General features: G+C 27.5%; 1 protein-coding gene across 1 annotated transcript in view; it reads left to right on the top strand.

Annotated features, from left to right (window-relative positions):
* Positions 1-25,673, top strand: part of LOC119676774 (tyrosine-protein phosphatase 99A-like) — a gene marked incomplete at its 5' end in the record, with an annotated part of 569,905 nt that overhangs the window by 530,134 nt on the left and 14,098 nt on the right. Inside the window, 4 exons of the mRNA XM_038088031.1 lie at positions 5,705-5,908; positions 9,869-10,146; positions 13,891-14,007; positions 18,155-18,294. Coding sequence (XP_037943959.1) covers positions 5,705-5,908; positions 9,869-10,146; positions 13,891-14,007; positions 18,155-18,294 — 739 coding nt within the window. The remainder of the gene's footprint in view (positions 1-5,704; positions 5,909-9,868; positions 10,147-13,890; positions 14,008-18,154; positions 18,295-25,673) is intronic.

The following is a 25,673-nucleotide window of genomic DNA, read 5'->3' as shown; positions in this document are numbered from 1 at the left end:
AGATCGTAATGATATAGATTTGTAAGTGTACAAAAAAGACTAATTCAGAATTGTACTCTCTGAAAATCAATGCAATATATATTGATTATATTAATATTTATATTAATTATATCAGATATACTTGGCTTCAATCACTTCAATCAGAAACTCCCCGAGTCATGGCAGTTCGAATACAACTACAATTCACCACAGAAAATAGTGATGTAAAGAAGTACAGCTAGAGCTATTTTATACGCCTCGGCAACTAACAACGTAGTTCTGCTACGGGTTAAACAGTTGAATAGTTATTTTAATGAATAGAGGAAGATTTTACAAATTCATAGCATACTTTCACATATTCACTCCGACTTACAATATATGGGTTTTAATAATTTTTTCTATTGATTTAATAAAGTTCAAAATGAAAAAATGTATTCCAATTGGGCCATCATTTAGGTTATTGATTAGATCTCGAAAAATGCAGTTGGAAATTTAATTTTCAGCATAAAATTTATGAAACTCCTCTACGACTTTTATTTGATAAAAAAAAATTAAACTAACGAATGTAAATGTATAAAAAATTTTAATAAAATTTGGTTCAATAAATTTCAAAAATTTGACCTATCGAGACTCGTTTTTGTTGCGTTGTCATGTTAACGAAACTTAGTTCGTAACGTCTGTTCACATGTGTTGACGTTTGTTTACATTAATAAAACCTAAAAAATAAAATAGAAATATTAGTTGTAAATAACAAAAATATTATGAAACAACGATAAAGAAATATTAAATATTTTAATTTTGCAAAAAATTTAGCAAAATATGCTCCAAATGCACATGTTTTACTGGAAGTAAACTTACACTTACAGTTTCTGGCGTATACGTAAAAAACATTACCAATTAAACTAAGTGGAAAATAGCAGAACAAGCATTGGTGAAAAATAAAAAACCAAGCAAGACAATTTATGTCTAACGGAAGTAAAAGCAAACATATGAAACAAGCGGAAGTCAGCAGCCATTGTTAAGCAAAACAAAAAGCAACAAATTAGTCGAAATAAAATTCTTTTTATTTGTATTTATAAATAAAGTTGTTTCTCAAAAAGTGAGATGAGAATAATTAAAAATTATTTAAATTTAATTTATTTAATTAATAGAAAACACCATAAATAAAAGTTCTTTTAAAAAAGTACACACACTGTATATTATAATCGCTGTAATGTTAAGTCTACTGTTAATAATTAAACTGTTATGTTAATAACATTAATGTTCGACTAAAAGTTCTTTGACTTTATTGTCTTTGTTAAAACTACAAAAAAGTGAAAAATTGTTAAGAATTTATTTGAAATGACAGCAGATATTGTCATTTTTCTATTAAAAAAAATGTATTTAACCAAGCTTAAGGCGGCTTTGTACAACTATTACGTCGTTTCTCATTTAAAATATTTAATTTTAAGCTTCATGCTTATCCGTTTAGGATCACCTAGGCCAACATTGCCTGCCACCATTGTGAGTTGCATGCCATTTATATATATATAAATATATATATATATTTCCTTTGGCGAATATGTGCAGCCAAGTGTAAACTCAGTGCAGCCCACAAGTTTGACATTTTCTTTGTATTAAAAAGACGCATGTGACTGAACTTAAGCTTTTGTATTAAAATTTCGTACGAATTACAAACCGTTTACTGAACTCCGTCCAGCTAAAGACGATGAACCACAAAAAACTTAACAGTCTGCCTTGCACTTAAATACGAGATTAAGGCTTTACTTTCTGAATACTTTGACTTACGAAAAAAATCTAATTCTAAGTATTAAAAGAATGCATCTATTCACTAAAAAAAAAATAATAATTTTAAAAATGTGTTTAGTCAGTAAATTGTAGGCGGTAAGCTTGAACTCATTTTGTTCTGAGTTATGAAAAACATAAAAATTTTCAAATGGTTGAACATAATAGTGATAAAATGCTTTGTAGACTATCACAGTAATTTCAATGTATAGTTTTAAATTTTAAGTTATATTAAAAAATTTAAACATATTTTATAAAATTTTACTAACAATTTTAGGATATTTTGTATGTGATTGATAGTTGATCTACTGATATAAAATTTAATAGCAATGAATACGCTGAAGATCTTTTAGACATCATAAGATAAAGGCGTGAAAACTTCTTTATTGTTTGACATATAAAAATATGTATGCACTTTTACTTATCATATATAAAAAATACATGAGGTTGTATATCATCGCCTTCTGTAAATATATTTAATATTCTTCACTCTGTGTATATACACACTACACACAGCTTATTTTATTAAAGCTAACGTATTATTGATTTACATTTTAATCCTATATGAAAAATTTATAAAGAGGTTTTTCGAACAGTAGTGAACTACAACAACAAAAATTTATTTTATATTATTTTAATTAATTGAATTTTTGGCTGATCATACAGCTGTTTCGAGTATTGGCAAATACCTATCATTAGTGGTCTTGGAAATAATTCTTGTATTCAATTATTCGTAAATAATTTTTTTAAACTGCAAGTACCAGGAATCTAACTGGTATCCTGCCAAATTTGAAGCTCAGAGTTAGCGCTGTTTAACCAACAGACCCAAAGCCGTACTTAACTTTTATGTTACACATTTTTCTTGAGTTTTGAACAAATTTACTTGCTGTATTTATATTAGAACGAAATCATAAACCAGCTGTAGAATAATTGAATTAATGAAATTTATTTTTATTTTTAATTGTTAAATTGCAATACTATTCTGTTTGTAGAGGCATTATTTGTATTATGATTTATGTATTCTTTCTTATGTATAGAACATAATCTAGGAAAAATTTATTAAAGCAGTAAGGTACAATAAATAATTCATTTTGTAATAAATTTATTCTAATAATTTAACCTTCTAACCAGAAAAGCAGTCTGATTTTATTAAATATGCGAAATATTTAATATTCTCACTACTTAATCACGTTTCAAAAATAACTTTATCCTTTAATATATATACTACACTAACTTGCACTCTCTACAGTTATTCATTTCATTTTTAATATATTTTCCAACCAAAAAAGTAGTGAAAAACATATTAATTTCAACTTTTTTAATTATAAAAAACCATTAATAAACCAAACTAATTGAAATGTAATTTTTTTTCCAACTCTTCGCCTCTGCATTTTTATGGCAGCATTAAGCATGGTTTGCCATCGTCCAGTCCGCCTGCTTACTCCTTCTATGACTAGCAATCAACCGACAGCAGCCACCATAATCATTGCCTTTATGGAAAGTACATTTAAAAGAATTTTCCCATAACAGCACTCAATACTAATAAAGCTGACTGGCTAACTGACTGACTGACTAACTGACTGACTGTGATTGGCTTATGTAGCACTAACTCCGACACCATTACAAAAGCAACTATAATTATACAAATGCCAATGCCATATTGAAAATGAAAATCTTGAGATAAAATGGCAGTTTGGAATATTTTTTTCGACTTGCATACGAGTAAATGCCATTAAAAAGATCGTACGTTTCATACAAAATGCAAAACGTACGGTTTTCTGGACTCAAATGTGTTTTGTGTTACCTGTAACCTGATGAAGATAGCGTTCAATCGAACATAGCAACATTTATATCTTGTATATCTGCTCGACACTAAAATGTGCTTCATTTGTTGTTTAATTGATTTCGATTCAAAAACATTTTTTTAACACCCACATTCACTTCCACATCCTTACCAAACCAACCAACCAACCATCCAACCAGCCAACCATTCTGATAAAACTACACGTGCTTACAGCAACTTTTCTACTTCAACAATTTAATAGCATATTCTGCACAATGACACTGATTCAATGCCATTTCCTTTTGCTGTTACAAATTTGTGCTTCCTGTCTATGTTTCAATCGTTTCCCATTTTTATTTCCTTCCCAATACCAACTGAATATATATATTAAATTGTTTAAATTTTGATTTTTTTTGCTCGCTACTTACTTAGTGTAAGTTTATTTTATCGCCTTTGTTAGTTAGCAGCTTCATTTCATTTGCACATATGCAAAAACATTTATATTTATGTATGTATTTATTTGAGTGACTAAGTGCCAATATCCTTTCAGTAATTTAAACATATTTAGAAAATATTTTACTGAAGTTTTGTGCTCCTTGTTTGCAATCAATTGCCATTTGTAGGGTTTGCTCACTCAATGACCTACAGTTGTCGCCTACAACAATATGCAATTTCAATTTATTCTACTTCATATCCTTTAATTTGCTTTGTATGTATATTCTTTCTGCTCTCTTAATTTCCGTCCATTAAAAGTTGAAAGTTTTCACTAGTCCTTATGTTTAACATTTGTGTTCATAGTTATGTTAACTTGAAATTCCTTTATTAGTATATGTTCAATTGCTTTAGTTTCTATAGTATGGAATCCTTTAACCTTATTGGGCATTGCTTTTTTTATATTTTAAGTTATTTTAGCATTTGAAAATCATGATTTTTTTTTGGTTCTTACTATTCAATAGAGAATTTTATTTTCTTTAACTCTTTTTATTAAGTACTTTTTGGTGATATTTTTCGAACTGCACAAAATAAGGAAAAATTAATTGACTTATTATTATTGATTTATTATTGAGGATATGTAAATTTACTTATAATTTTAAATGTAATCATTAAACTGTTTCACATTAATTATGTTTATGCAAGGATATTGTAAATGAACAAACTCTTCTGTGAATCCCTAGAAATATGCTACATTTTTTCTTCTACACACGCCTGTTTAGTATTGTTGACCTTTAGGTTGTGATAATTTTCAAGTAGTTAAGAATCATTCATAAATTTACTTTTGCGTATATTTAAAAAAATTTTTCAGATTAAGTATTGTTGCTTCGTTCGTACTTGTGTAAAACACAAATATAGTATCTAAAACGAAATGAAAGATTCGGCACTGCACTGAAATGTATGTTACGCCTTAAGGAAACTTATTTTTTTGGCATTTTCTGCTCTTTGACTTGTTTTAGAAAAATCCGTAAAAAATTCTTTTGACTATTTCACTAAGCTTTAAGCTTTCAACAACAGAAAAAGCAGTTAAAATAAAAATATTAAAAAAATAAATAAAACATAGATACTATAATATATAAACACATATGTATATATAACACTTTTAACTCTGTTTGCTTATCTTTATCCAAAGACGCTGCACGAAGTATGTTTTGTGTGATTTCAAATTTTCTAAAGCTTCCATGTTGCTTTCTTTTGTATGTCCTTTAATATTTTACTTTACTTTATGGAAACCTTATAATAACATAAGAAAACGTTTGAGTTTTATATTTTGTGCTTTTATTTATTATACTTTTATTTATTTATATTTTTTTTACTTAATTCGTCTGTTGAGCTGCTGTTTGTGGGTCCTTTAGTTCACAATCCTTTAGCTATAAGTCTTAAGTCAATATGCTATGGTATTTGATATATGCCGGATATACACTGCAATATATACGCTGACTGACTTAAACAGACTTTGATTTGGCAGTTGTGTACACAAACCTTTTTTACAGCTTTAAATGTTTTTATTTAGAATTATTATATATTTGTAGTTGTATAGAAATCTAAAGTATAAGTAACATACACAAAGTGTATGTTTTTTTTTTCTTTAAATAAAATATTTCTCTTGCCTGTATTTGCTTTTGATATCTAAATTTAATTTTTTTTTTACTTTTCTCTTTGCAGTGCCAAGTAAACCTCAAAATCTTACCGTATTGGAAGTAACTGGCAATAGCATAACGATGTCTTGGCATCCACCTAAAAATCAAAATGGTGCAATTGCTGGTTATCATGTGTTCCACATACATGATAATCAAACGGGCGTGGAAATTGTGAAAAATACCAGAAATGCTATTGAATCTACTATACATTTTGTGTTGTCGAATTTAAGTAAGTATTTTTCAGTAATTTTTGTTATTATTTAGGATTTTCATAAAATTTATTACATTAAAATAATCTGTTAAATAAAATATTTCAATACAGGTGATGATATGTATAGATACTATTAAAAATGAAATACAAATCTACAAAAGTATAAACTTTTTAAGAGATATTTTTTTAATATCATTAGTATGGTTTATAATATAACTGCATATTCATTCAATTGATATAACAGGTGTAGTTTGAATCTCGAGTACAGTAAGCACTTTAATCATTATAAATAAATCAAAATCGAGGATACAAACTGTATTTAATTAATTAAAGCTATATATAATATAATTAATTAAAAATATAAAAGCTCAATTGCATTCATATCGAATACTGTAATGTTTTTAGAATGAATTTATATCAATGAATTTATATTTAGTATTTAATGAATATTACCTTAATTCTTGTTAGTCTTTTTTTAATTCTTTAAATTTGATTGAATCGAATTGCCTAATGCTCAATTATTCAATTTATTATTTAACTTTCACTCTTACATTTGATGACATCATATTATTAAAGTATTTATGAGTTTAATCTCAGCTCTCTGTTTTACGTTCCTACCCTTTTTATATTAAATGTAATTTTTCACAACCACTTATCTCATTAAAATTTGTTTTAACACTAGTTGAACTAGGAATCAATTTCTTAGTCAATTAAAAAAGTGTTCCAAGTATATAGAATCCATCGATAAAATCCCTAAAACCATGCTTCACATTTTTTTTGCTTCAGAACAGCAGGACTAAATTAATTGCACAAAATTTGAAAAAGAATTTACAAATAAATTGCGATAAAAAACTACTCTCTCGCTTGTTTTATTCTTATATTATACTTGAGAAGGCTTTCTTCGCAAGTTTTAACATAAAAAATTGAGGATCCTGAGCGAAGAAGGATGTTTTATGCAACGTTGCAACCCACATGTTGCAATTAATTTTACGTAAAAGACGTAGTAATCTTACTTTTTATATATATTTTAAACCGCAACCCGCGCGCTTCAGTTTAATTACAATCAAAAACACAGCGAAAGAAGGAATGCCTTCGCACAGTACGAGATCCATCAGTTTCCATCGGTTATGAAGTACAAAAAAAAGTTGCTACACTGCATCTGGTGAAAAGTAAACCATATTGTTGGCTTGTTGGTTTTTTGCCAACATCAACTTGACTGCTGTGCGCACATTGTTTAATTAATTACCAAGTCATGTTGATGTATTTTGCATTTTCAACGCATTTTAATAAAAAATTTTTAATTTCAGTATTTTCTTTAATTATTTTTGTTGTTGTGCAAAACTTTACATTCAAGCAACGAGGCATTCTTCTTCATTGGCATTAACTTCACATACCATTTCATGCCTTCCGTGTAGTAACAAATTTCATTTTAAATAAAATGTATTTTAAAAACAAAAACTTTTTATTAATAAACTTACCACATATGTCAACTGACTCTCGCTACGCATTATATATTTTTAATCTTTAATTAAACATTAATTAAAATGTACGCATTTGTTGCTTTTGAATTTAAAAAGTTTTACAATTACGACTACTCCCTTCACTATACGAGTGACTGAGCCAGTGAGCGAGTATCTTTTATTAAACTTAAATTTAAACAAATACTTAAAAATGTTGAAAACAATAAAATATGCTATATATAACATTCGCACTTTGCTTACTATTCGTTGTTGTGGTAAACATTTGTCGAAAGTCCTCAACAAACTACTGAGTGTATGAAAAAATGTGTATGAAATTGTCGCTCATACGCCATGTAAGCTGCCATTAATAAATGTTAACAATACATAAATTGTGATATACTTGTAGCATTAATACTGTAAGCTGTGTGCTCTTTTAAAATCGCTTTGGTTTTTATGCGATTAAAGCATATCGAATCTGCTTAATACTTTTTAAAAATATTAAATGTTGACTAAGGATACCATATGTGGTGGTTGGCATAAAAGCAGATTTCAGTATAAAAGTATTACATAGACAACAGTATAAATAGCTTGAAGGCTATTTACCGTAAAGTGGTTTGGTAATTTTTAAGCCACTTACACTTACTTTGGTTTTTTTTATGGAAAATTATTAAAAAGCCACTTCAATTGAACACTGCGATTTTAAATAAAGCAAAAATGCCTGCAAGTTTAAACTTATTTGAAGCTTAAATTTCAACTGAAAAGCTGCAAAAATTGTGTTGGTGAATATATTGTTCTCTCTTAACTTAAATGAAGAATACTATATAAAAAAAATCTGCTCACTTGTCTTCCACATATGGCTCTACTTATTTGTTGCAAAGCAAAATATATTTTATTTCTTATACAAAACTAATTCTGCATTATAGTTAAATTTTATTTACTGCATATGATAGATATTGTTAAGAATGTCTTTGGAGTAAATGCAATCCGACACAGTGCAAAGTTTTTTAATTGTTTTTTAATATTTTAATATATATTTGGTTGTAGTTATCTCTTTGAGTGAAAAGCGAGGACCATCTAACGCTTCTACTGTTATTTGAGGAACAACATACGGTTGTAGTATGAAAAGCCACATCAGTGAAAGTAATAAATACAGTCATTCTACCCGCATATCATTGAGTTTTCACCATAGCCACCATGATATTCTCATTTAAGAGGCCAACCCCAATTAGTCAAAAGACATTGCTGTAGGCACTGACAGCCATGGTTCCATACGCAAATTCCCGATAAAACGCCTTAAGTGAAACTTCCTTAGACCCTCCCTTCATACTCCAAACAGTAACAGGGGATACCTACTGGATTTTAATTGCTTCTTATGATGGGCATGCTTTACTGCAGGAATATTCCCGAGAAGGAAATGCCTCCATTAGCTTAATCCATTTCTTGACTAATTAAATTGATTTAACTTAATATATAATACGTCCCTGTAGTTAAATTAAGTTGGGAAATTATGATGCTTCAAATCCAATTTTTTTAGAAAATATTGGATCATTTGATCCAAATGATCCAAAATTTTTTTAGTTCGCTTGTGGTATATCAATACTTTATATTATGAGCTTTTCATTATAATAACCTCTCCTTCTAACGTGCACCTATTTCAAAGAAACGCCCTATTAAGCAAACAACCGTTGCACGTGTTTTTAGGAAGAATTAAGTAAATTGTTCGAGCCATTCTTAAAATTTTATGAGTTTTTGAGCTGAATGTTGTTTGCGTACACCTTTTTTTCACATCCTCTAACTTTTTATATTAAATATAGAAAACTGTTTTTCTCACATTCATTTTACTTTGTTAAGAAATAATGTGTATATATATGCCTCTTAACTATTACATCACAGTATACTTTTTACTTTAAGTATCATACTCTACAATAGCTTTGATTAAGCAATGTTTTAGTTTTTTCACAACAATCTACTATTTTGTTAAATTATATGAATAATTTATGAATGGGAAGTAGTATGCTTACATAGTAGCACCACACTTTTATGCTGCAGTAAAAATAAAATTATAGTTGTGGAAAAAATTCAAAATTAATTATAAATTTAATCACTGCGCGGTGGCTAAGCCATAATATTAAAAGCACTTCAGCATTATTATTAAATGAATTCAGTTTAATATCTTATTAAATATTCCATTAATCCAGCTAGTAGACAATTGCAGTCACACGCTCATTATATGCTCAATATATGCTTACAAGGACACATGACCATTAACCGTAGGAGTAACGTTTATGTCATTGGTGTTAAATTTGATTAATTAAAAGGTATTTACGATAATACATTAAAACTCATTAAAATAAATGTCGACAATATGAAAGCCACTGCGAACAATACCTGCGCCAAATCTTATAAATGTTTTATTTAATCTGAAGCTGACCATTTATTTATTGCGATAATTTCTTCAATTTTAATTTAATTTAAATAAAAATAAACAAAAAAAAAATTTTTTTTTGTGTACTTACAGAACCATATACCGATTATCGTGTCACTGTGAAGGCGTTCACTACCAAAAATGAAGGTGAACCATCCGAATTTGTGCAACGTACTGATGTGGGCGGACCAAGCGCGCCAATTCTTGTCAATTTAACGTGTCACTCAATGGATGCGCTCACCTTACGTTGGAAGCGCCCTTTTGAGTTCTATAATACCATAGATTTTTATATAATTAAAGCACGCTTAATGGGTCTGGATACGCATCGCGATATAAGAATAAATGCTTCAGCAAAGGAATTGGAAACAGCGGTAAGCGAATAAATAATAATGTTTGCATACTAGCACATTTTCAGAACATCCAAAACAAAGCAAAAATAAACAAAAAAAATTGAGCAAACAATTTTGCAATAAATGTTATCAAATATGCTGTTAAATATCCTTTGGCAAGTGGCAATAAAGTGTCAAGTTTCGTTTATATCAGCAAAATTTGGCTTTATTTTTAAAACTGCCAAACGTGTTGTGTTAGTTTTGATTTCTCGTGTTTTTCGTTTTATCATTCCCTAGTTTTATTTTAATTTTTTATGCCATATTGGATGGTGGCAACAACAACGAAAGGGCGTGGTGAAAATATTTGGCATAATCCGTCAATAAAAATCGATATCCTTGAATGTTTTTTTTCGCACATACCTGCACTCTAGAAAAGTTAAAACAAACCAAAAAGTTGCCATTTTTTGCAGTTTATCTTTGACAGTAGAATGACGCGATAAACTGCTGCATACTTTTTGGCGTTGATTTCGTTATATTTATGGCTTTGAAATTCCTAACACCAACATTGCGAAAAAACGTTTATCGCAGAGATAAAAGATGTAACAATTCTGCATACCAGAGAACAATGAAATATAAATATATATATATAGAAAACTACATTTTTTTTATTATCTCTGCAATTTCCAATGTTTGGCTTGTTAGCAGTACTAAAAAATAAAGTTTGTTATATGAACAAATATTTTAGGTTGTGTTGAAGGGATTGCCACAGCAAAACAATGCAATTTTCGTTTAAAAAAAATGGTTAAATTTATAAATAAAATTATTAAATGTTTACACACATATACACTTGAAAAACTTTATCTAGAATGCATAACTTGATACATACCGTCAGTTGCAAATGTCGCCCGCATATGAGTACATATTCACTTTGGAACAGGACAGAACTGTCTATGCCCAAAAAAACCAGTGCACTCTGTTTTTGTTTGGATTTTGGTATAAGATTTTTTACTAGTGTACACTTCGACACTACAATTTTAAAATTTCAACCAAACACTAAACATCTCAAAAATATTTATACATATACCATTTTTTTATAAAAACATTTTCCATATTATATATGCAAAAACAGAAATATTTTTATGAAACTATTTGCAAATTAATTTTTTTTTATGTATTTTAATTTGTTCTAACAAAATATTTTGTCTGTCGGTTTTTTTTTAATAATAAATGTTTATATTTAAATAAAAATATTTACTGGGAAAATGTTTTTTCATTAAGTTAACGTGTTTACTTATTTTATATGAATTTTCTGATTAATATTTTTAAAATTTGTATGTCAATAAAACGTCGATTTAATTAAAATTCACCTTTTTTATAGGCTTAAATTATTTTTTATAATAATAAAACATTTGATAGGAAAACCTTTTAACTCTTTAATGTCATAAAATTGTTTTACATAAAATTACTGCATTTTTTTAAATCCTATTAAATAGCAAAGCTATAGGTGCGAACTTCTAATGTCCAAATCTTTCATTTTCTTTACAACTTGTGAAAAATTGTATTCTTCTCTTTCAGTTGGTGGAAAAAGGATTTTTCTTATACAACAACGCTTAAAATCACAATAATAATTTATTGAACTATAAATGGTTTTTGTTGAATTTAATTTTTCACTTGAAACAGCATTCGTTGAAAATACACATGTGGTATAAAATTACACAAATTAATTATATAAAATTAAGCTTTTGATACACAATTTTTAATTTTTTGTATTAAAAATACTACCGTGATATGATGTGTAGAAGATCTCAATAATTGTCGTATAAATGCAAAGTTTCTCAAAGAAATTTAGTCGAACATTAATAGCATGTATAAGTGTAAACTGCTTTGCTTTACTTAAATGTATCAGTCGTTTCTTAACTGAGCATGTTTCTGTTAACTTCTAGCTTTAAACTATGGGACTAACAGAACCAAGCATCTGCATATTCTATGAAATACAGAATGAAACTTCCAGCTATCTCATCTGCATACATCTTATGGTTGTCGAGAAGTATGTCTAGTACTTTCATTTAGCTATCAATAAATAAAGTCTGCAGTCTTGAACGAGAGAAAAGTATTGCATTTTTCTTATTCTACTTATTTTCTTCTTAGTCTTACTGTAATAAGTATCATGCCTAACAACAATTCCATTCACAAATTATATGGTATAAGTAATTGAAATATTTATATACAAAAGATATATTACTTCTTTCGTTATTGATACTCAACTCTCTTTTCATCGTTTGGTGATATAACATCTTTTCATATTTCGTCTTTTTAAATTTTTCATTTTTCTTTAAAACCAATACAATCATAACCTCTTTTAGGATCAAGGATAGGATCCCTGTTAACCCTGTCCTAACTTCGTAAACACTGTTATGCTCACAGTTGGTTCTCAGTACAGCGTCGTCTGTTTATCAAAATATAGAGAGCTTTTCATTTTGCATTATCTGTTCGATAATAGTATTAATGGTACTAGAGTTAAAAAATCACTTTTATGAATTCCACTCAAATCTACATTTGGGCGATATATTTGTATGTAGCAAATCTTAACCGGCACTGAGTTTTCAATAAGTTTATTGGGCATAACTATTAACTAACTTTTTCCGAGTTAGTTAATAGTGTTTCTTCATGGATAACACAATAGGGCTTATATGTCACAGTGTGGCATTGTCTTCTCTAGAAATAATAATAAAATAAATTACTTTGCTTACTTTATAGATGTAATAGGAATTCTATTTAATTTATTTTTGTTCTAAAATGTGTATTTTTATAACATAGTAACGAATTAAAAAGTCTTATATGATAAACAAACTTTTTATTTGGGATATTTACCTTATAAGAAAAAAGTTTGCAGCGTATTTTACGCATCTAATATTATATTCAAATAAATTTATTATGAAAGTAATTTCAGAATAGTAGATTGATGATGTTTAGTATTGGCAATATACTGTTATCGATGAATAAGATTAGACATTGTAAAAGTGCTTGAATAATGCATAATATTGCTGTATTGCAATGAAATCAAAGGAATTGGTAGCACTTTCTTTGCAACATATTATATATATCCACTGATAAGCAACACATTAGCAATTTGAATTAGATTTAATAATTATTATTTTAAATATTTAGATCTATAAGTTTTGAAGCTGATATTGTTCTCATCTTTAAAAAGTAAAATTCACATTGGATTAATGCGCATTAATCTTTGCTTTATTTAAAATCTCTAAGATATTTCTTGTTCGTTTTCCTATACAATTATTAGCTCTAATATGGTTGTGTCTTATATATATTGCAAGAGCAAGTAATGTATTTCACTTTTATTTATAATTTGTCATATAAGCAAATGTTTACCTAACTTTTTATCAAAAATATTTGCCAAAAGTGCATTCGCGTTTTATATCAAAAATCCAATTTGGGTTTTGTTACATTTTTCTAAACAAATTTTTACTACATCCTCAAAAGTTTTTATGTTGAAATATAAAAATATTTTTTTTTTTGTTGATATATTTAATATCTTATGAGTTGAGGTGGGAGTATATTGCCTGTAAACACACATGCAGACAGACATGAAAGGAAACTCTTTAAGAAATGCATAAATAGCAAAACTAGGACTCAAATCAACTGCCAACAGAAATTTGTTTGCTCATATATTTTTGCGTTATGCTTGCACTTGCCAGTTTCTTTATTAAATATATAAACTCTATAAAAACTGTATATAATATGAAAATTTTTTCCATTTGCTTACAGATGATACTGCAGAATCTAACAACAAACTCTATATACGAAGTCAAAGTTGCAGCTACAACTATCAGCGTGATAAATCCAAAAAAAATGGTGCTTGGCAAATTTTCCGAACCAAGAAAGGTAAGCTTTTCACACTATCAACCGAAACCTGAAACATGTGCAAAGTTAGCTTTATGGATTGGATATATATGTGTGTGCACGTAAGGAGTTGTCTTGTTTGCAACCATCTGGGCCCACGTTTTGTGGGTGGCTAATAAAATCACAAACTAAAATTCTGGCAAAATTTTGGCAACATCAAAATTGCCAATCTCTTAAAGAACTTTGTAAACATTTTTGTCAACCTAGCATAACTGGAACCTAGCATACCTGGAACCCGCATTCTCGTAGCTTTTATTTTTGCATTTGAAATTTTTGGCATTTTATTAAATTTTTAATAAATATCTTTCCTGAGGTCACTCACTAATTTTTGACTCGTGCTAATGCATTCGTATGGATTCTCATATACTTTTATTAAATATTTTTAAGGATATTTTATTTAGTTTGTTTTTTAATAAAATGTTATGTACTTTTGATTATGTATGTCAGTTGTTATATCGTTATATCATTTCAAGTTTATTACGTTTTGGATGCTTTTGCAAAAAAAAAAAGAATAAATAAATTTCAAGATTTGCTTTCTGTGCTATTTTACTTGAGATAATTTTTTTTTTTAAATTTCCGATATATAGATATTTATTTCCTTATATTCACGTTGTTATTGGTAACAACTTTTGGTTTTAGAACTTTTTCTATTTGTGCGCATTTTATATTTGCCAAAAAGTTTGTTTTTCTTCAGTTAAAGTTTTTTAAAGCACATATCAACATGTCAAAATGTCAATATCTTTCCATACACTTTTATTCACTAACATATATACTTCATTTTTATATAATCTTATGATATATGCATACTCTTATATATTTATTTATTTATTTATGTACTCAGATATTCAGAATAAAAATTGTTAGGATGAAATGAAAAATAGAATTTATTCAAAAATTAATTCACAATATTAGGTCAAGTGAAAAACAAATACTTAATTTTGTTTAGACTTAAAACCTTAATTTTGAATAATTCATGATTAAATCTTATAGCAGACATGAGAACATTTGTAGAGTTCTTGGAACTTCTATTATTTTTTCCTAATTTTCTCAAAGGACTTTCTCTCGAATTTCATCACTTTTTGTGAGACTTTTAAATTTTATTTGTTTTAATCAGATTTAAATCGATTTTTAAAGTACTATAATCTGTTAAACCTATGAGTATTTAATACTCATTATAACAATATTATTCTTTATATTGAAGCACTTTATTAACTCGAGGTATCTTCAAAACCCCTCTTTATGCCTTGACTGGATTAATGTTTATCACTTCATCATATTATAATACTCATTATTTATAAACATTACTCTATATTAATACAAACATTATATGTATATGGTAACATTTTATGTTTCTTAACAGTATGATTAACAGTACAGTTAACAGTGCTGATAACTGCACAGCTAAAAACAGTGCAGAAGCAGTCATGTGTTTATTGTTTAGGGTTTCTCACTTTTTATGGGATCTTTTAATATTTTATCCTCTCATTAGATTTAATTATATTTAATCCAGTTTTATATTAAAATTATTTAACTCATATTCTGTACTATTATAGTAGTACCATAGTAGTAATATAGTCATTGTTTTTTCTTAAATAAACATATCCTTCGGTTAGCTAGCTGATGGCATAAATATATTTCAAGATAACATGACATTTGACAAAACCTTACCATATACCATACTTTCTTGGTGCATACATTTCTGTTTTATTGCAATAAACTATGCACCTCGTTATGTTATTTCATCTTATTCATTTAATATACATTTTTGTATCTAAATATCTTACTGTAGGCGGCAGCTATATGTATCTCTTACATAAAGTGACTGCTTAAAATTCAAATTTAAATTGTTTATCCGAATGCAAAATGACGCTCATTTAACTACATTTTTATTTTGTATTCTTTTATTTGTGCTCATGGTTTGTTTTACAATTTCTGCCACAATTGCTTTGAATAATAAAAATGGAAAAACAAAAAAATAAATTATATTAATGCAAAAACAACAAGAACAGCAAATGGTTAACTTTAATGATTTTTATATGCAAAAACAGGTGCTTCCCATTTTATAAGCCAACATAAATCTTCCTGCACCCGAACAAAGTAAAGTCACTTTTCCGTAAAGCATTTTTATTACAGTTTTGCATTTCCTTAGCATAATTTTACGTTAGTTTTTGTTATATTTTTACTATTTTGTATTTTTTTTCTGTTTTCGTTTTTGTTTTTAAAAGAAAACAATTTTAGTTTGTTTTTTGTTTTAACATACACAACACATGCAAATGTAAATTTTGCTCTTGCCTTACAGGACGACACCTAAAGGCTCCATAAAATCTGTAAAATTCGAAATTGCAACTTAAATGGCAAACCTTTTCCTACCAATTTTAGTGCAATTTCGGAAAATTTACGAAGAATACATTTTTCATGTATTCTACATGAAAATCCATAAAGTTAACTTACATAAAACAAAATTAATTGTCCTTTAACTTTTGTTTATTTTTCGAATAAATTTCATTCCCCCTTTTATCGCACTGATTTCTACATAAAAATACAATTTTAAAAATAAGCCAGACGGCTTAGTTTCTTTTTAATGAATCAAGAAAATTTGAATATGTGCTAAGAAGTTTGTTCCTTTTACTTTATTTAATTGGCCAATGCAACTGTATGTTAATCTAACCCGTGTTCAGCATTATCCTCTATTAAAATATATATAACCGCAGCCAGAAACAGATTGTGACAGTTTATCCAGTACTTAGTCTTTCCTTCTCTTGAAAAGGTAACTGCCTCCGAGGTTTTCTTCAAATAGTACCACTTTAAATAGATTTTTAACTGGAGTATCATTCTCTATACCCACAACATATTCTTGGCAACTTAGATTCTTTTGCTGTCCCCTATTATGTAAATACGTTCAATTGATATGAATCTAGGACTTTTAAGTATTTTAGGTTACTAAGAAACTTATTGATTCGTGATACTAATAACTCGCCCTAACCTATGTAGCCATCTTTGATCTTTTCTATTTTTAAATACATTTAAATAATAAATACCGACAGCATAAAAGACTTCTTTATTACTATAAGAACCTATTGATTCCTATTTTAATTTTGTCTATTTTTTAAATAAATTTAAATAATGAAAATCTATGGCATTTCACAGCTAGGTAACTAAAAGAACCTATATTTTCTATATTCTATATTTTCATGGCACGTTCTCCTTCATGTAGCGACTGTTAATTTGATTTGTTTCTTATACCTATATATTTAATTAATTAAAATTGAAGGCAAATAAGGCTTCTAGGTTACTAAAAAAACATATTGATACGTAACTATTTTTGAGATCTTCTATCTAAAGTATTTAAATCTTCTACGAGTTCTTCAATATGCCTATAGATATTCTATAAAATAAAATTTATTAAAAAATCTTATTTACCTAATAAATGTGTTTATATATTTAAAAAAAATTTAAAAAATTTTTTTTGCCTCTCTTCGTATAACCATTACTTTATACTTTAATTAATATTACATGTATTGAATTAATAAAAAAAAACTTTGTGAAATATGTGAATCTGTTATAATTTTTTTAACTGAGATATTTCGTAAACTTTAGCTGAAACCCGTAAATTGTTTAAGCCTTACGTATAACATTTCTCGGTAGGCAGTGGCGTATCCAGAGCGGGTGAGATCGCCCCTTTGACAATATAATGTATAGTACATATAGATTATATATAAAACAATGCAAAAACATTGCCAAAAGAATATTATCGACTATAATCTCACTATGCACAATGTTGGCTACGCCACTGTCCATAGTTAACTTTTCACTTCTACTACATTTACAACAATATAATGGAATACAGCACTGCTATCGTTTACTACTTTTAATTGAACCGCTAAATGTTGCACTTAACTAATTTCCTATCCAATACTCGCAAATAAGTATGCAAATTTCACACAACACTTTTTCTGCTACTCTTTTAAAAAGCAATAAAATCGTTCCTTCTTCTTTTCCTTTTAATTTCTTCGAACGAATTTTCATAAAAAGTCAATAAAATTTTACAGCTGCAATAATAAAATGCAACAATTGTTTCTGTTTATTCAATGTTGTTTCTTTAATGTTATTTTTTCTTGCTATCTTATAGATTGTACTCCAACCGAACTGCGAGAAAATACAACCTTTACTGAGGCAGTCCCACAACGACTACAATTTGGCAGTGTTGGTTGGCATCATTTTCAGCTGCTTCGGCATTGTGCTCATAGTGATGGCGTTCTTTTTATGGAGGTAAGTGGCGTTCCTGTTCATATCAAATCACACAAACAAACAAGCAAATAAATTGCCAAACATATTGTTCTCTACTTTAACTCTACACTATAGGAATCACATATATATATATATCTATTTATTCTATTTCAAAAAGGAAAATCACTCGTTTATGCTAATAAAATAGACATTTTGCATTATTTTCACTTGCTCGTCGCTGCTTTAAACTCAAATAAAAGCTTAGCGAAGTAAAACTCATTTTACGACAATTTTAATAATAAACTTAAAAATAAAATTCGTTGTTGTATTTCTGTGTTTCTTCAAAGTATCTAAACAGTAAAAGTATCTATTATTAAAATTCCCTGTTGTTTCTTGTTTTATGCATTTTCCTTAACGAAAATGTGCACACTTTGCTTCTGTGTTCGAAGCACTTAAACTCTTTAAATATTTTCCAATAGAATTTTACTTGCTACTATTTTTAACTACTTAAGAAACCATAAAAACTTAAAACTATTCAAAAATAGAAATAGAGGAAAATTTTCTTATAAAACAAATGTCTGCAGCATTTAATTGCCTCGCAGTCCAAACATTGTGAAAGTGCCATAAACAAGTGCAGATTAAGTATGGAGAATCGAAGTATGGAGAAGTTCATATTAAGTGAGTTTATAGGTTCATGTATATTATAATAACAATCCAATGTTTTATTGACAGGTACATATATTATACTGCAAAAAAAAGCAGAGAAGGTGTTTATGACTTCATTTATAAGTTTGATACTGTCTTCAATATAACCTTGTGACTTTTTTATATAAGATAATTTTATAAAAGATATCTCTAACATAGCAAAAACATATTAGTAAAATGGATAAGACTATTTATATCTTAAACTATTAATAGTATATGTTTGAGACTATGAACAGTGTGTCTTTCTATTATATTTTATTAAAATCACATCACAACATACCACTAAAAATGACTGGCAATTCCGCCAAACATATTAAGACAATCTTTAAGTTTCAATTAATAGTTGTTAGCAACACTCTCAATATTATTTTAATTATTCACTGATCTTAACTAGGAAATCATTTTATTCCTAATGTCCATTGCTCCATGGAACTATAAATGCAATGCAAAATATATCCGTAAGCCTATCAATAGAATTTTTTTATTTTCATCTTAAACTAAATTCTTAAATATTTATCTAAGTTTTCAATGACGATTAATTCTTGTTAGTAATACAACGAACTAAAATCTTCTAGTATAAGCGTAGTATCGAAATTAATTTTTTCACAAATTCTTCGACTTCTCATTTTCTAATTAAATTAATGTGTTAAAGAAGATCTGCCTAATTGTCATTAACGATTTTTCAAGTTCAATGTAAATACTGAAGAGTTCATGGCAAACAGCATTGCCAGTTAAAAGTTAATATTTATAAAAATTTAAATTTTATACAATTATATTACCAACTATAAACATATTTCTTAAGCTATGTTCACACTTAAACTATCGAACTTAAGTGGATTTTTGTATGAATTTATTTATTTGCGATAGTGTAAACGTATGATCACTTACTCTACTTCTGATATTTGGTAGGTAATTTTTTAAGACCATTAAGAAAATACTTATATTATTATAACAATACTATTATAGTAGTAGTAGTATTCTTTTTATTAAATATAGGTTATATTTACATTTACAAAATTAACATTTTCAATAATTTATAATATATAAAACATAAATATTATAAATAACTATAAGAAAAATAATAAGAAAAATCTAACTTCATTTACATAGTATCTAATTTTATCCTTATACGATTATGGCATTTGCCGTCAATCGGGAATACTATTATAAATTCTTCTGATGAAGGCAAACACGAATATGCCGAAATACGTATAGAAATATACAAAATATTAACGCTCGAAATAAAAGTTAATGTTTCTAAAAAAAATTAAACCAACTTTAAAACACTATAAACATTTAAAACACAAATAAACATATAACAGTATCAACAAACAAATAAAGATTTTTAGAAAATTATATATTCATGCAAACATTCTGAAAATTATATAAATGCTTATTCAATACAAAAATCAATATAATTTTAAATATATTAAATAGGTTTGGTAACATAAATATATCTTGCATGAGTACTAGGCTATTCAAGGTTAGGTTACTGTGACAGTCAATCTAGTTTAGCCAACTAAATTAAAATTTACAGATCCATTATGATACCACTGCTTAACACAGATCTTAATTGATCCTTCTTTTTTTAATTGAAACATTTTCAGAGTGCTAATAAAACGTCAGATAAAAAAGGAAAACAATTAAAAGTATGACTACTTAAGAAACTCGCTGCTTTAAAAGAAAAATTCCCTGTAGTTTTTGCAGTACATATATGTTTACTGTAAGAATGGTGCTTCTTACCCGAGAGTAGGTCGCCAAATAGTCAGCGAAAGGGAAGCAGATTCTTTCTTCTTTGAAGGCTAAGCAATTATCTTTATTTTTTACCAAATTTTTCCCACATTAATACAGATGTTAAACAAATATCTTCGTTAGCACAGTACCTAGTGTGCTCTTAAATAACGCTATTTTTCAACAATAATTTCTTGAGGTACCAACCAAGGAAATGTCAATATCCCATCTAGCTAATTCATCATAGTTCCTTGTGTATACGTGTTTTTAACAGAATATGAACTTAATATAAATTTATAATATTTTTAAAAGTATATTATATTTGTTAATATAATATAAATACTAACAAAAACCAAAAATAAATAAAAATTTTTTTGTAAAAATATAAGTATTAACAACATGTATTCAAAATATTAAAAAACTAGTCTCTAAATTTTTTTAAAGTTACCAATTTTAGAATTTACATATATAGATATAGTGAATTTTAGTAGAAAGGGCCAATAATGCATTTAAAAAACTGTATTTTTACTATGCACTTTGTTCTTACTCAATGAAATTTTTTAATGAAGTGGTCTATAAGTATAGATCTAAGTGAATCAATATTAAGTAAAACTACTTTTTCCAGCGACTTTTTAAAAAAATTTTAGTAAATAGTATTCACTTTGACATACCCTAGCTTAAATGCTTGAAATACTTGTATCATTTAATTTATTCATTTTTTCAATTGTGTTTCACTCTCTCAATAGTACTAAATGTTACTGGAAACTCTTTCATTACCTCATAATATCAACAATCTACTTTAATTTTGTGTCGAGAAGTAACTAATTACCTATATAATAAATAGAGCATATTGAATTATGTTGAATAATTCTTAAAAAGTATTCTTTTTTATACTTTCAACTCGAAATATTCATCTCCTTTCAAGATTTATGTAAACAAATTTTATTTATATTATTTCGTTTTTATTTTTATTTTATGAAATTTCTATTAAAATGTTAATTAAAATTTGTATCAAAACTAAAATCAACAAAACGAATAATAAAATTTAGTTGCACTTGAAATATTTTTTTTTAATTTTTTAATATTAAATAAAAGTAACCACTTAACAAAACGAAATGAAATAAAACAAAAAAATACAATTTAAAAACTTGAAAGCAGAGCAAAAATAAAAATAGAAAAAATAAACAAAAAATTCAAATACATATATATGTATATACAATATATATTTTTTAAGATCTTTTAAAATTTATGTGAATTAATTTGGATTCATTATTTAACTTTGCTTAGTGGCCATTTAAATCTCCTAAAAAGTACCGACCAAGAAGAAAATAAAAATTTTCATAAAATAAACAACTTAATTTACTTAAAAAACAAACAAAATCAAATACAAAAGAAAATAATTAAAAAAAGGATATTCCTCCATTTTGCAAACATTTTTATATTTCATTTCCATTTGGCAGCACTTCCACTACGCAAGTTAAGTGGTTAAACAGAGTTGCCATAGCGCGGCAACGCGGCAAAGCGGCGAAGCGGCAGCGTAGTTCAGAAAGAACTTTGAAGGCAAATCATCATTTAATTGCATTAAAATGAAAATTAACTCTTTCAAAACACAATTCGGCTAAAAAGATTAAAAGTAACGTAAATGAAATAAAAATGAATTCGAAACAAAAACGAGAACGAAAACAAAAAAATGTAACATAAAACGAAAGATTAAAAAGCAAATTTCAATAAAAAACTTGTTGTAGCTGAAAAAAAAGAGTTTCATAAAAACTGTGAAGGATTGAAGTGGCATGGGTTTGTGAGCTCACTACAGGATGAGCACTTTGAAACGATTTGAATGGGTTTAGTTATAAAAAAATAAAGAAAATAAAGGTTTTTACAGATACAAAAATAAAAATGTAAATCTATGAAAAAAAGTAACAAATGCCAAAAAGATGCTAGCGCACACTTCAAATGCATACTCAAAGCTAAGAGAAAGTATTAAGGAATCTTAATTAACCAAATGGTAATAACAAAGGCGAACCTGATGAAGCTGGGAATCATTAGTAGGGAAAGAGCTTTTTGTGAAGGTGTTTTGGCTTCTACCAGAACAACAAAAAAAAACTCTCCTTTTTTTTTCGTTTAATAAATCCTTGAGCAATAGCATGCAAATATTTCATTCTTTCTTTCGGGCTTTTCTTTCCATCATTTCCATAGACGTAAAGTGCGTTTTTAGTTCAGTAGCTCCGATGTATCGATTTGAAAAACAGTTTTTCATTTGTCACATTACACCCTTTACGTTCAATTAATTTCTTTCTGCCTTTCAGCCAACAACTAATCGAGTTGTAAAGTTATCTTCAAATTTGATGTATGCTTCTTTGAAATTAAAAAATATCTATCTCAACACTCGTTTCTTTGGCATTTACATACAAGGAAGGATATGTATGTAATCGAAGTGATTACGAAGGAAATTTAAAAGGAAAATCAATTTTAAATTGATATCGTATTAGATTTCCCTACTATATAATTTCAGTTTGTAGTTCCATTGTAGTACAATTAAAGGTTTTAGTGAAGTTGCTTCTTAAGTATATATTATTTTTATTATTAGTATTATTGTCATACTCCATTAGGAGTTTAAGGAGTCTATAAACGGTTTCCGCTGTGTTCTATTTTGTGCTATTGTTCTCAACTCGTTAAACGATTTTCCCGTCTCCTACTGAACTGTCCTACTCCAGGTCATTGGTGGTCTGCCTCTGCGCCTAGTCCCCTTGGAGTTCCAAGTAAGTGCAGCATGCGCGATATCTTCATAAGGCTTACGCAGTGTATGTGCAATCCAACCATAGTTCTTTCTTCTTAGCTCGCTGTTTACGTTTGTGTGGTGCGTTATTCTTTAATTTCCAATCTTTCAATCTTCATTTGAAATCGTTCTAAGCCACCATATGCCTAATATGTTGCGCAGGCATCAATTGGTAAATGATTTAGTATATGTGGTATTTGAAATAAGTTTATTCACTATCCAACTATAAAATATTACATATCAATTCAGAATATAAGAGTATATAAGAGTACAAGAGTACTCTAACAACTATATAACTAGACTTTACATAATAAAGTATGCTTTAAACAATTTATAAAATATAAGTTTTCAAAAAATTTTATATCTAATATTTCACAATTTTCGAAACTAAAATTATTGTAATCTTTGAACGAAATCGTACTGCTCGAATAAGTCCTACCATTATATTGTATTCGAACACTTATTGTTATGTATATTTGTAGAAAATAAAACAAACATGAAATAAAACAAAGCAGATTTGCTGATTCGACTAACTCAAACATATTATAATAACTCGGTATCTACACTGACAAGATCTTGACAAGATTTTTGCAAGCAACATTTTAAATTATCGATACACTAATGTTCGAATACACAAACTAAGTATACACAAACTAATCAACCGTCAACTAATCATGAATGGTGTTCACATTCATAATTTATTTTGTATTATTTTTTGTATCATTTACGCAGCGTCTACATTGACTAGTGTTCGGCAAGATTTTTTCATATACTCTCCCTTTTTTACAAAAGCAAACAAATTTAGTTCTCAGATAATATTCGAAAATTATACTTATACACTTTAGAGCGTAATAATCTTGTCAAAATTTTGTCAATACGGTGTTTTCTCGAAAACGTCTTTTAAATTAACTTACCTACTCATATCTGTAAATGTCAATTTTTCTATTAACAATAATAAAAATTATATCTAAAAGGAAATGGACAGGAACTTACTTTTTGTAATTCATACTAAATCATTCATACTTAATTTTTTGAAGTATATACTAACGAATAACATACCTGTTTTTCAAAAGATTAAATTTAATTTTTATTAAGTGCTTAACATAATGCACAAACAACTTAAGTATATATTTTTTGTACTTATATTTCGTATAAAAGTTATTTATTAAAATCAAGGTCAATAGCACCTATATCTATTCTATAATCTATAAAAAAAAATTTTTTTTTTCTCTGAGCCAAAATCATTTCAGATAAGATAAGTAATTTCCAAAGAATATGCAATTAAATTAACCGACATAGACAATGAAGTAATTAGTTCACTTTTATGGATTTATGGCTCTTCTTTATTACGAGCTGTACAAACATCAAAATTTGATTTCATCAATATATATCTACAAATAGACAGCAATAGGAGTACTACATATTCTAAAAACTATAGACAACAATACTATTTACGACTTTTAAGCAATATGGGCTTCGTTGCAATTTATGACTTTAGCATTGAGAGGTGTTCAATATACGTATATTAAATGTAAGCAATAATTCTAGAATGTTATGTTTCAGTTGTTTTTGCACTATACACAAGCTTAAGTTGCAGTATAATTCATTATTGTACTGATATAATACTGCTTCTAAATTTGGATAAATCTGTTGTTGAGTTTAAGAACAAATTCTGTATCGTCTTCTGAAGAGAGAACGAAATCAACACTGAATTTACTACAAAAAAGACAAAAAAAGGAATAATTATACATAACTTATTTTAGAGACTTGTACTCATTACTATAATAGCACTACAAGAACTCAACTTAGTGCTATAATAGCACTAAAAAAATCTATATAGAAAGTTTATTTCTATCACAACCTTTTAAAAATTCAATTAGAGAATATGAACCACGAATTTTTGGTTGGTTTATTATTCATGATTTATAAGACATGATACAATATTCCCATAATGTACCTAATATTTTTTGTTCTATTAAATATATATCCAACTCAAAGTTCTGTGTTTATATACATAATTCTTGATTATTTTAACATTGTTTATGCAGATTAATGTTCCATTTTTTAATACTTTTTTTAGTGCAGTTAACAACCACTTCTGATAGTTTTTTTATTATTATTTTTTTTATACTTATATAGTGATTTCTTTTCAAGCGTTTTGCCACTAAATAATTATTTTTGTTATTGCAGTGTATACATTTGAGTTAAG

This window comes from Teleopsis dalmanni, chromosome 2 (genome assembly GCF_002237135.1).
Source record: "Teleopsis dalmanni isolate 2A chromosome 2, ASM223713v2, whole genome shotgun sequence".
Taxonomy (NCBI): Eukaryota; Metazoa; Arthropoda; class Insecta; order Diptera; family Diopsidae; genus Teleopsis; species Teleopsis dalmanni.
The sequence above is the reverse complement of the archived record's forward strand: the minus strand, read 5'-3'. Positions and strand labels throughout refer to the sequence as shown.